The sequence below is a fragment of the Falco cherrug genome, chromosome 9, assembly GCF_023634085.1.
Source record: "Falco cherrug isolate bFalChe1 chromosome 9, bFalChe1.pri, whole genome shotgun sequence".
In the NCBI taxonomy this organism is placed as follows: domain Eukaryota; kingdom Metazoa; phylum Chordata; class Aves; order Falconiformes; family Falconidae; genus Falco; species Falco cherrug.
In genome coordinates this window covers 9,919,369-9,932,150 of record NC_073705.1, presented here as the reverse complement: position 1 = coordinate 9,932,150, position 12,782 = coordinate 9,919,369, and the positions used below count along the sequence as shown (strand labels likewise).

Below are 12,782 nucleotides of genomic sequence, written 5' to 3'. Positions count from 1 at the left end.
TTCTCAGCCTTTTTCACCTGGAGTGCTAAAACAACCATGCTTACCATGACCCATTGGTTCCTCAGCATCTTCTGTTGACACTAGAGCTTGAAATCCAGCTGCCAGCACCTTTACCAACCCGAGGTAAAGATGAGCTTGTGGTTGGGCCACGCAGGTTGGCTGGAGGGGACTGGAGGAAGGCAGATCCTTCAGAGAGTTGGTGGGAAAGCCCAAGTGCAGAAGGAGGGTTTGAAACTGGGGCCATGTCTTGTTTCTCATTTAACTTTGCCTCAATCCCAGCTGGGGATCTGTGACCCTATGATCATCTCGTGTACTTGCCCAGGAAAGCAGGAGTGAGGGACTGGCAGGAGTTCATGCGTCACCAGATGTCTTCATAAATGTAAGAGACATTGGGGGCTAAACGCTTAAAAACTAAACTGTGTGGCCTTACTCCTCTGCTGCTTAGGAAACCTTTTCCGACTTGTAGTTTGAATCACCTTTTGGCCAGTTTATTAGTATCTATTCATGTGCCAACGCTGACCTTGTTGTGCCTCTTTCTCTGGTATTTAGCCCCCTCTTTCCTCATTCTGGCTCTCTGACCCATCCTTATGGGAATTTACGTGCCTTGTAGCCCCTCACTTTTTAAATGAGCTGCGTGTATTTTGTTGCCTTTTGCAATGTTGTTTTGCACATCCATATAACTTCCTTTTCTTAATCCATTCCAGGCCAAATTCCTGGTTTGACCATGAGGGACTGGAGTGTTGCACAGTAGACCAGGTGTGAGAGAACCTTACTAATGCCTCCCATTGGCATGAGCATCTCCCGGTCTCACTGGCAGCATGGGGCCATGCGGTGCTTGCAGCCAGCCATGGGCACGGGTGCTGGGATGTGTACGTGTGGGAGACGCCTGGGAGCATGGGCTGCGTGGGAACATGGCTGGATGTTCCCAGACGTGATTCATGGACAGCACATGTGCGAATCGCGGTGAAGGCAGACATACTTCATCTAGCGTATCCCAGATGGGATGCAGCAAGACACAACTTGGGGGGAAGAGCACGTCTCAGGAAGCCCATCTCCAGGGTGTCCCTTGGGGTAACGAGATCCTCGCTGGTGAACCGCATTTTGCAGGGGAAAGAGGGATTTGTCCTCAGCTAAAATACACCTTTCTGCAGAGTCTGCAGGGAGTGCACACTGGCACATCGGCTCCCTAACCTCTGAAGGTGCTGCATTTCGCTGCTGCTGGGTGGCATGTAAAATGCAACTGCTGCAGCACCAGCTTCTGGCCAGCTGTACAGCCCGTCTGGCAGCCCCGAATCCGTCTGGGGCTGGATACTGGGTACATGTACACACATGCCCACTCCCTCCCTAGCTACAGAGTGGAAAATACCAGCATTCCATGAGTTACCAGGCTTATCTGATTTGGGAGGAGGTCCACAGCTTGGCTATTTATATCCAGTTATTTGGGGACTTTGCAGCTGCATTTGGACTATAGAGTCCCTGTGGGGAAGAAAGAATTAAATTCAATTACCTTTCAAAATCTTGAGAGCAGCAAAGACAGCACACATTTCTGTACAGTGTCTGTGCCTGGAGTGGCATTAGTGAAACTTCCCTTGGGTGCTGCTGCCCTTTGGTGGTGTAGTCAGATGGCTCCCCAGTTCCTATCCGCGCAAGCCACCACATCTGAGAGCCCAGCCATACGCTCAGCGCTGCGTGTGAAGTAGGAAGCTCCATACATAACTCATAAAAACACCACTTGTAGAGGGCTGTTTCCATAGGCACCATGGAATTAAAAGCACATGGCCTTTTTTTACCCTTGGCCGTCCCATCAGGCAGAGAATGCTCCTAAAAAAACCATCAGAAAGCAAAGTTTTAAAGTGACAGAATACAGTACTTCGAACATGCGTGAGTGACACTCTTTAAAAAACTTTTCCACTTTTAGGTCCTGACCGAACGGCAGAGGCCCGAGAAGACATCAGAGCATCCACAGCACAGGTAAAGGGCTACCTGGGCAAAGGCCACCCTGGCCGAAAGCCTCGGAGAGCCCCTCCTACCTTGCTCAATCCAGACGTCTCAATTTGGTGAGAGTTTTGCACAAGTTAAGGAGAAAGTTTCATTGTCCAAAGCTCTGCTCTGAGCTTTAACACAGAGAACAAGATGTTAGGGAAGTGTCGAGGCAGCCCTGCAGTACTGAGACAGCAGGTATCAAGCCCAGATTTCAACCATTCTGTAACAAAAACACTGAAGTTCCAGTTTTAGTAAAATCTAGATGCCCAGAAGCATCATTTATTGCAAATCAGTTAACCAAAAAAAATACATCATTTTTGCAAACTACAACTTTGCATGTAGATAACTTTATTACAGAAGATATCTTTTCTTAAACTACACTCTAGTTTATAAAACATAGGAAGATTCAACACCACGTGATGTTTTTATCACTCAGGCATGTCACAATAACAATGGTCTGAAATGTTAACTAAGACGAGTGCTCAGCAAGGCGCTGTGCCTTGAGAAATATCCATTTTATTTGGTGTTCTAATAAAAAGGAATGAGGAAAAGGAAACCTTTTCTCAGGTTTTCCTGATTAAATGCTATTTGCCTGCCCCATACACATATCTAGACTTAGCGTGTCTGCTTGCCTTTGCACCCGAGTGAGTGATATTCCAACACCTCTATAAGGTGATATATTTATGATATATTTAAGACTTGCTCATTTAGATTTTTGAAACAAAATCCACCTTTTCTTAAAAAAAACATATTTACAAACATTAAATCTGCCACAGGCTTATACTATATTTTACATGATACACAGAAAGAGTGTACATCAATATAAAAAAAGATGATCACTCCAGACTAACAAGAACAAAATGTTAACGTTTCACAGCACAGACTCGGCTGTGCTGTCCTTCGCCCTCCTGTTTACCCAGTTCAGCATCCGACCAAAACTGGCAGCACTTTCCACTGAGCACCCAGCAACTGCGCTGCCAGAGGAGCTGGAGACGGGCGAGTACTTCGTGGTGGCAGTGTTATAATGCTTTGTAATCTCACTCAGGTTGTCTGCATTAATAGACACGCCTTCTTTAAAATAGGCAGGCCATCCTTAAAATAAGGATGTGGTTTACAAGTTTATATTGGCATTTATTTCTTAAACAGTTACTCAAATGCAAACACAAAAACAAAAAACAGTAAAGATATTCAAAGTAAAATTAAGTCTCCGTTGTGTATAGTTATGCGTTTGGTATATACTCCATAGTTATGGGCTTGCCCTCTTGAAAGTTTGGCAAATAGACTTCTTTTTGGTGGGGGACGGTATTCATGTTTTGTAGGTTTGTTTGTTCTTTTTTAGCTTAGATCCTGTTCTTACAGGTCTATAATCCTGATTACTTTTTTTTAAGATCATAAAAATCATTTAAATATATATTTTTTTATATATATAAAAACAAGAGAGAACAAAAGTTCTTATTATCAAGGCAAATGTACAACTATATAATACTGAAATTTAAACAAAGATTCATGACTGGTACCATAAAATGTCCTCTCAGTTATAATAACAAAGGAAACATTTTAAAGTACATTTCAAAAATCTGTTCACACTTAATTTTTTTCCCCCTAAGGAGTGGTATTTTTAGTCAATTTTTCCTTCCCCTTTTCTTTCTCACCTCTCTTTCTGAGTTGAAAGAGAAAAAAAATAAATTAATGGCATTTCAGAATCACAAATCACTGCTTATAGCTTTACATAAACATTTCCTCTCAAATCAAACACAATGAACCCCCCCAAACAAAAAAGAATGTCCTACAAAAACCTAATTTTTTGATTTCTTGAAACACAACTGGTATCCCACATCGAGTTCTTAACAATAGAACATATAAATAAAAAGGCAGTGTTTTCATGTAAAATAAAAAGTACATAAATAAATACTAAAAAAAAAGGAATTAATTTGTCTTTTTATTTTTTTATAAAAACATATTTAAAAAGGATCCTTTAATGAAAGCATCCAGTGTCCTTTTAAAAAAGATTTCCTCAAGCTTCTAACTCCCACTGAGCATCAGTGTCTATGAAACACTGTCTTTTACTTGAAGGCTTCAGGGATGTGTCCCATCTGTGACTGCATACTCGTGGGAGGGCTGGAGATGCCCTCGGACCAGTCGGACACGTTGGAGTGAGGAGATGAGCTGGACCACTGGTCCGGTGACTCCGGAGATGGCGTTAGGAAAGGGTGGTCGGGCACCTGGAGCTGGTGGCTGGGGGTGTTGTCCAAGGGGGAGGAATAACTGTGCTGGGAAGGTGGAGTTAGAAACTGCGTGGTGGTCATGGGCTGGGCAAGGGAGGATGGCAGAGACGTGGGCAGCATCTGGGAATCTTGAGGCAGGATCGTGTGGACTGCCATGGTACTGCTGCTCACCGGCTGCATGTCGGGCTGGCTCAGCTCGGTACCGAGGAAATTCTGGCCAATGTGACCGCTCGCACTGGAACTGGGGTTGTGATGCTGCTGTGGTTGCTGCTGCTGTGGTTGCTGCTGGGGTTGCTGTGGCTGCTGCTGCGGCTGCATGTTTTGCTGCTGGAGCTGTTGCTGCTGCATCTGCTGTAGCTGCTGGCTCTGCATCAGGTGAGGCTGGGAAGCCAGCCGAGTGTTGGGCATGGCCTGGTAGCTCATCATCTGCGACAAGCTTGTGGTGGGCAAGCCATTGTGCAGGGAGGTCATCATACCGTGTTGAAGGTTTTGCGTCTGCTGATGGGCCCCTGGTTGCATGTTGCCTCTCATGGGGTTGTACTGATTCTGGACCATGCCGTTCTGCAGCCTGGTGAGCCAGTCACACTGCCCGTTCAGACCGGCCGCTCCGCCGACAGAGAAATTCATCGGGGCATTGCTCATCACTGTGCTGGGGCTAGAGACGGGGAGGTGAGAGAGACGCGGCGGCACCGAATCGAAGGCCATCCTGCTGGAGTTTCCCATGGCCATATCCTGCTTTCCCGCCATGTTGAGGTGGTTGATGCTCATGTGGGCATCAGGCATGCCTGGCAGATGATTCAGAGGCATGGAAGGCGACTGCTGAAATGGAGAGGTCATCAGTGGAGGAGAGGCGACATCTGACAGGTACCCATGGGGCGACTCCAGGGAGTCCACTGGAGACAACACACTGGAATTGTCCAGCAGACATCCTTTTCCATCTTGTGACTTTTTCCTCCGGGCTTTGAGGTCTTTGGCATCCTTGCCGTTGCAGCTCAAGCCCTTGGTACTTGGCTTCCTGGCCTTCTTGCCCTGGACGGCAGGTTTCAGGTTGCCAATGTAGCTGTTGGGAGAGCAGAGCGGTGGGGACAGCGTAGGTGCCCCCAAAGGGCCGTTGTGCAGTGGTGGGCTCCGCACCAGGTTGTACTCATCCAACAGCCTCACGATGTCATGGTGCATGCGCTCCTGGGCGATGTCCCGTGGGAGCCGGTCCATGTGGTCCGTGATGTCACGGTTGGCAAAATGGTCCAGCAGGACCTTGGCGGTTTCGTAGCTCCCTTCTCTGGCTGCGAGGAACAGTGGGGTCTCCTCCTGGAAACCCAGCAAAGACGGTTAGGTTTAAGTTCACAGATTCTCCTGGCTAATGCTATCCTGAGGTCTACGCCCAGCACCATGCAGATGGGTGGCAGAGACAGTAACTGTCTCTCCTTTGGTGAGGTTTTGCTGCTGCTTTTTCCTACACTGCTAAGTGACATCCTTGTACTGATATCAAACCAGGAACCCTATGAGTGACCCAGAACAATGCAAGGCAATAGCCACACAAACACTGCATCATACTGCTCACCAAGCACTGCACATCCCCTCAGTATCACCCATAGGACCAAATCCCACAATGCTTCTTTGAGCTAAATCAAACAGCTTCATTCAGAGCAGAACGGAGTCTCAGTGCCAAACTGTTACTTTTTAAGCAAAAATTACTCTTTTAACAGACTCCCCAAATGGTTCTTTCTTTGCCTGCATCATCCCGGAGACTCCTACCTTATTGTTCTGCATATCCTTATTGGCACCATTCTTCAGGAGAACTACTGCGGCTTCAACATTATTCACAGCAGCTGCCCAGTGCAGTGCCGACTTGCCTACAGAGGAAGAATGTGAAATACAACACACGTTAGTGAGTGGTAACAGTAACAGCAGGCAGGCCTTCCCTTCCACTTCTCAAGAAGCCTGTCTTTTAATTGCCTGCAGTACCTAGATCATCCACGGCATTGACGTCTGCGTGGCAGTTGATGAGATCGTCCAGCATGCCCTCCACAGCCAAGCGAGCGGCCAAGATCAGAGGAGTGGTGCCGTCATGCATTCGGGCATCAAGATCTGTTGCCCTGTTCCTAATCAGGATCTGCCACAGCAAGGGTCAAAGTGCAAGAATCACAAACATTAGGAGGGACAGACAGCAGACACTCCAGGTCTCAGGCCCTACAACCCCCTTTCCAGAGGCTGGTCCCTCCAGTCCCTGCTCCCAGTGTGGGGGTGCACATCTGACGGCAGCTATGGGGTTGTTGCTTTGCTGTGCCCTGCCCTGAGACAACAGGGACTTCAGTTTTCAAGACTTCCACCCCATACCTCACCAGGGCAAGCTGGAGACCCTGCGATCAGCTCAGCTGTGTGGCTGACTCTGCACGCAGCACCAGTATTTCCCCCAGAAAATCCCAAGACTGGTGGCAAAAGGATCAATTACCTGGAAGACGCCTTGGGCATCGGCAGAGACGGCGGCATGGAGGGGTGTCCTGCCCATGTTATCTTGGATGTTTGCATCAGCACTAGCTTCCAGCAGGCGCTTGGCAGCGTCTGAGCGGGAGTACCTGGCAGCCAGGTGAAGCGCCGTCTCGCCGGTGCGGTCAGTCTGGTTGTGTAAGCTGGCGCCTTGGTAAATGAAATCTGAAATGACGGCGGGAGCATCGTCTTCCTCTTCACTATTGCCGGTCTCCAGCCCTCCTCCACTGCATGAGGCGATCATGAGGGGAGTGAAGCCATCTGGAAAGCACAGGGGAACTCGGTGAAAAAAGGCTTTTTACTCTTCTGTAATGCAGGCGGCTCAGCAAGATGCCCTGTCTGCGTTAGATGCTTATTCTCATGGGTGCATCAAGACTGAGTTCCTGACTGGTTCTAAACTTCAAACATGAATATCCTTCCTCTGATATAGATCTGAAATTCCTTAGTGGTATCTCACCACTCACTGCTTTTCCTATTTCATCTGCTAGCGTGCACACTGTAACATATAAGGTGCAATTTATAAAGAAGGTTGCTCAAAGCAAACTTGAGTATGGTACAGCGCAGCCTTAAGTATTTTCATTATTTCAGAGAACAATTTCACAGTCATGGGGAAGACCAAATGTTTGTAATAATTTAAAAGCCTATTAACTATTAATACTAGTTAAAAACCTGAAAAGGAGATTGTGAAACATGCTGTTTGGTAGGGGGAGAGGAATCTAGAAGTGGAAGAGAGATAAACCGGATGATTTAATAGGCACCGTTTCTGTATTCTCTCATTTTCATCTCAGTGATTAAACAAAAGAGATCCTATGGAAAGCAAAATGTGGTGGGGTGCATCTCTAAATCACACACAACAGCAACCATGCGATGCAGAACGTCTAGCAGCAAGTCCATACTAGCGATAGAGGCAGGCAGGGCTGCCTGGGACTGCTCATCTGCAGGGGGTAAGGGAGGATTTCAGATTAGCTGACAGGCAGTACAGAATTGAAAGGAGTCCACCTTACCAGGACCTCTGACGTTGACATCCATACAGTCTGCATCGATTTCCCCCTGTGGTGGAGTAGGCGCCATGGAGGATATGCGCAGGTCAGCAGCATCCAGGTGCTGCTGGGTCCACTGCCTGTGATCCGTCTGATCATCCGTGTCAGGCAGCATCGCCTGCTCCTCGAACTGAGGAATGACGGTGGGAAATGAGCACTGAGCAAAGCGCACAAACCAGGGTGGGAGGAGGGGGTGAGCTCTAGCGTGGAAAGCTCTGCAAGTCTCAAAGGTGTGTTTGTCACACGCAGGTTTGCAAAGGAGCCAGCAGCAGCAGCAATGTGTAGCGCAGACCGGGCCTCCGAGGGTCCCTCTGCTGCTCTGCTGCCTTCGACAGCGCTCAGCTCCTTCTGTGACAAAACCCAGCGAGTGAGGACTTGCAGCACAGAAAGGGAATGTGGCAGTGAGCTTACCCTGAACTTCTTGGTGTCCAAGGTCTCCTCATCACCCCACTCATTTTGGTTGTCATCCATCAGCGTACCGTCTGAAGCATTTTTGAGGGGTCTTTAAAAATAAAGCAAAAAATCAGCTCCTCTGCAGGAACTAGTCTGTGATGGACTGTGTTTATCTACACGCACAAACTGAAAGAAGAATCAACCAGGAAATTTCCAGGAGGTTCCCCTCAGGTTGCCTTTCATTTTTTACCAAATGCAAACGGATCACGAAGCATTTAAAAACCTCCTCCAGATGGGAACACTGTTTTCCCCATGCAGAACTTTAAGAAACCTCATTTTTCTCCTCCCCACTACACCAGTACGATGCACTGGAGAACAGAACTCCGATGGGTTCTTGCAGAAGAGCCCCGAGCAGCCCTGCTGCACTGTGTTTAATGGGTTAGCAAGCAAATTACTCACTTCAGTCCAACAGAATCCTCCCCAAGTGGTTCTCGTCGCTTCTTCTTGCTCGACTCTGTCACTTTGAAGCCTTCTGGGAACCAAAGCTGCCCATGCTCCCTGCGCCGCTTACGAGACACCAGCACTCCCAATCCAATGAAAGCAAGCAAGACCAGCGCAGCCACCACCACGTACATAGGATACAGCTGGGAGTTCTTCGTGGGCTCAGCTGTTTCACCTACAAAACAGTGGGGCACAAAGAGATGCTGAGACATTAAGCTGCATAGCAAACCAGTGACAGAGTGGAAATGAAGCAAAATTAGTTAATAGAGGTACCTAAGTCTGATCTAAATCAGCCCCCCCAAAATAAGGTCATTTTATACGCTATTAATCAGAATTGCAAACTATCGGCAAATTCTCGGCTGCACAAGCCAGCCTGCATCAGGAGACAGCTTCACTTTTTTCTCCTTTAAGGAAAAGGATTAACAAACTTCAAATCATTGCGCTTGCATTGAGCTGTTAAGACAAAAGGATTTAGGGGGGATTTTGAAGATACAAACTTCAACTCCTTGCATGTCACTGATTGATTGGAGCTGGTTGGGTTTTCTTTTTCTTTTCTTTTTTTTTTTTTTAATAACTTTTATAGTGATAATGATTTTGAAATAAACCTGAAATAAGCAAAAATATTTTTGTTTTTTTTTTAAGAACAGACTTAAAGAACCAAAAAAAGATGCAAGGTTATAAAAAACAGACTGTGCTCAAATGCAGCCAGCTGACAGATAACTAAACATGGATAAAGCTGAGAAGTTTTGGCTGTCTCCTCCCCAGCTGACCAACCATACTTACTTTTAACGGCTTCTATTTTGTAGGGTATGTTCAGGTTGCCAAGGGAGGCCAAGGCACCCAGGAACGCTGCCACATCAGTTGCACTCTGGAAGCACTGCGAAGACGACTGGATGCACTGGCGGTTATCAATTTCCAAGTAGACGATGGATCTGTGCGAGAGAAGAGTCAATGAGACGATGGATCTGTGTGGAGCAATGACCACACCACGAAGACAGTCGAGCCCTGTCTCCCTTCCCTCTTTAAGCCCCCATCAGTGGGAATTAGAAAGTGGGGAACCCATCTCCTCGCTTCCCTGTGGCCCAAGCCCTGCAGCTCACCCTCATGGTCTACTGGATTTGCCTCGATGAATGCTGTGAAATCTAACTCCCCATCTACAGGAATGGAAGGGAGTCTCTCCTTCACAATGTTTTAAAATCACCCAAACTCTCCAGTATCTTAAATAATGCTGTTTGGGAGCCTTCAGATCTTTTCACATCAGTTTTGCTGCTCTAACTCCGTTCCTTTTGGTGGCTTTTGATTGAGCCCACAGAGAGGGAGAAGGTTAGATCTGTATGTTTATATCAAAGATCTCCACGCACAGTTTGCAGTAATTGAGTTTTACAACAAAGCTCTAGAAAGCATTTCCCAGGGAGAAACTGAGGCTTAACTTAATGACTTCCTGAAGTCAGACAGTCAGTCAGGCCAACCTCTGCTTCCAGGTCCCACCCAGCCCAGCCCTGGCTCCCAACAATACACAGGACTCCTTCAATCGTGAGAGTCGGTGCAGCATTGTATCAGGGATTCCTGAGCGATCAGTCGACTTTCCCACATGAGAGCAAAATCCGGTTTCTATTCACACAGAAAGCAACATCTAAATACAATTATCTGGCCTACATCCTTCCCTTTATTGCGTGTTACTATTATCAACACAGAAAACAAATGCTGCTCAGTAAAAAAGGAACCCATCGGTCCCTCTTACCCTCTGATGTCCATCTGATCAAGCTCTCTCTTCTGCCTTCTGCCAGCCCTGGAGTAGATGCTGCTCTTTACTTTGTTGATGATGGCACTAGACATATCTGACCAGTCCTCTGTTGACCTCTTGATGTAGTGCTTCTTCAGCTCCTCCTCATTGCCATAGTATGGAAAGATCATATACTCTCCCTTGGGGTTCTTCTTGAAGACCACGTTGGTGTGCAGCACGCGGCTCAGCTCCCGCAGGAAGTTGAAAGAGTTGTTCTTCAGGTTCTCAGGAGTGATCAGGACCACCACCACCAGCGTGCCATCTGCAAGCTTCTCTGGCATGTTGTTTGCGCAGTCCAGCCCATCCCATTCGCACTCAAAGTTATTGCAGCCCTGGTCACAGTGACCATCTGAGAAGTGATCTTTGCAGTACTGATCATACAGAGGGCTGGGCAAAGAAAGGCAGAGGAAAGAATTAGACTAAGTACTGTGTGCATTACCTGTCTGCTGAGAAAATAAGTGGTGGTCCACAAGGACCTCTCTTTTGTATAAATATTCTTCATCCTGATAGACATTAAGCCAGTTTACACAGAAGGCAACTGTTTCACACAGCGTTGTTGAAGCATTCACCTCTGCAGGTGAAAGATAGGCACTGTTAAATTATAAGTTGGAATACAGATGCCAGGAAAAGGGACAAATTACTGTGACTCAGAGAAGACATGGGGACACAGAATAATTACTGAGAGCTGGTCCAGGAATCTGGGATTCAAGTTGCTGCTGTTGCCAAAGGCAATGTTCGGTAAATGCCTGGATGTTAACATCATTATGTTTTCTGGCTGCTCTTCCATCTGGGGTTTCCCTATGCTGAAACTCACTGTTTTACTACTGGGAATTGGAGAATTCACTTCTGTGGCATGATACGGGCAAGGACAGGGAAGACATCTGGAATGAACCAAACGCAGAAAGCTCTCAAATGTTTATAAATTCAGTAAGACCACTGGGAAGTGGGGTTGCTTGAGCTGCAGCCCCACAGGCAGCAGAACAGAATGTAGAGAGTGAACAACAGGTCTGCAGCTAGGAGCTTTAGCAGATGCAACCAGGAAACACCCCAACGATCAGCACAGAGCTCATGGCTTTAAAACAAAAGTGTCAATGAGCAAGTCACTTACTTGCACTGCCCTTCGTATTTCTGGCAGTCAAATCCATCGTACAGGCAGCCAGCGTTATTGCACTGAGAGTCGCACTTGCCATCGTTGAAGTACTTCCAGCACTGCAGAGACTGGGAGCAGTTCTTCCAGGGGTCGTTAAAATTGAGGGAGCAGTCGCCCCCGTCCCAGCCGCAGGCATGGTTGTTGCATTTCCCATCGCAGATCTTGTTGCCAGCATACCCTGCGCAAACTGCAATCTCGCACTTCTCCTCAATTTTGGGTGGGATGATGTCCTGCCCAATCCCACCTTGGAAATCGAAGTCCAGGATGTGGCAGTTGAGGCCGTTGAAGTTGGCAGGGCAGTTGCACCGGTAGTAGGGGGAGGCATCACTGAAGAACTCGCAGGTGCCCCCATTGTAGCAGGGGTTGGATGTGCAGGGGCTGCTGGCCGGGTACTGGCACTCGGGACCCGTGAAGGCTGGCATGCACATGCACTTGGAGCTCTTGTGGATGGAGATGCAGGTGCCACCATTCAGGCAGTGCAGGTTCCCACAGGTGCGGGAGTCGTTCTCACAGGTGGCACCCACGAATCCCTGGGGAGGTGACAGCAAGGAGGGAGTCAGAATCACTGACGCTGTCCTATGAGCAGCCTAACACACGTGTGTGTTCTGGGAAACGCGGCACAGACCCAGTGAATCAATCAGGTAATGGCTCTGGCACGTCCTCTGAAACTAGTGATGGGCAAGAATCATCTAGAATGTAAACCCCTTTAGAGCGTCTCCCTAAAAATGAAGTGAGCTGTTCTCCATAGCTGCCTGCTCCACCTTTATGTGGCGCAAATAATGGTCAGCCCGACAAGAGTCTGTCCTACAGAGCCATGTATCATACTGGCTGCGCCACCTCCTTCTCCCTGACCCTAACCAAGCCTCCTTGCAAGTGAGGAGGGTATGCATAGATGGATATACCTCCCTCCGGTGAACACCCACAGCAAAGCATCTTCCCCTCTGCACTTACCCCCAGCTATCCCAGCCAGGGCAGCCTCAGGGGCGAAACGGGCCCCTTGACTGCACCTCTGCACAAGGGACTGATGTGCAACATCCCACATTCAGAGCAGGAGAGGAGCAGGTACCTACCGGGGGGCATTTGCAGATGAAGCCACGGCCAGTGTTGCTGGCAACTGCGCACGTTCCACCGTTTCTGCAGGGTTTGCCTTTACATCCATCCACCACGGTGTCACAGCGACGGCCTGCCGAGGGAGAAGAGCGCGTGAGGAGCAGAGGAAG

At 48.0% G+C, this 12,782-nt stretch overlaps 1 protein-coding gene across 4 annotated transcripts in view; it reads right to left on the bottom strand.

The window, feature by feature from the left end:
• Nucleotides 1–2,229: 2,229 nt before the first annotated feature.
• The window catches only part of NOTCH1 (notch receptor 1), a 44,634-nt gene continuing 34,081 nt past the window's right edge, over nucleotides 2,230–12,782 (bottom strand). For all 4 annotated transcript variants that reach the window (XM_055720710.1, XM_055720712.1, XM_055720711.1 and 1 more), the window contains exons 24-34: nucleotides 12,633–12,745; nucleotides 11,521–12,092; nucleotides 10,371–10,799; nucleotides 9,413–9,561; nucleotides 8,588–8,804; nucleotides 8,147–8,237; nucleotides 7,700–7,865; nucleotides 6,661–6,956; nucleotides 6,174–6,321; nucleotides 5,964–6,061; nucleotides 2,230–5,516 (exon numbers count right to left, since the gene is read on the bottom strand). In XM_055720710.1, the coding sequence (XP_055576685.1) occupies nucleotides 4,047–5,516; nucleotides 5,964–6,061; nucleotides 6,174–6,321; nucleotides 6,661–6,956; nucleotides 7,700–7,865; nucleotides 8,147–8,237; nucleotides 8,588–8,804; nucleotides 9,413–9,561; nucleotides 10,371–10,799; nucleotides 11,521–12,092; nucleotides 12,633–12,745 (3,749 nt within the window). In that variant the 3' untranslated portion in view covers nucleotides 2,230–4,046. The remainder of the gene's footprint in view (nucleotides 5,517–5,963; nucleotides 6,062–6,173; nucleotides 6,322–6,660; nucleotides 6,957–7,699; nucleotides 7,866–8,146; nucleotides 8,238–8,587; nucleotides 8,805–9,412; nucleotides 9,562–10,370; nucleotides 10,800–11,520; nucleotides 12,093–12,632; nucleotides 12,746–12,782) is intronic.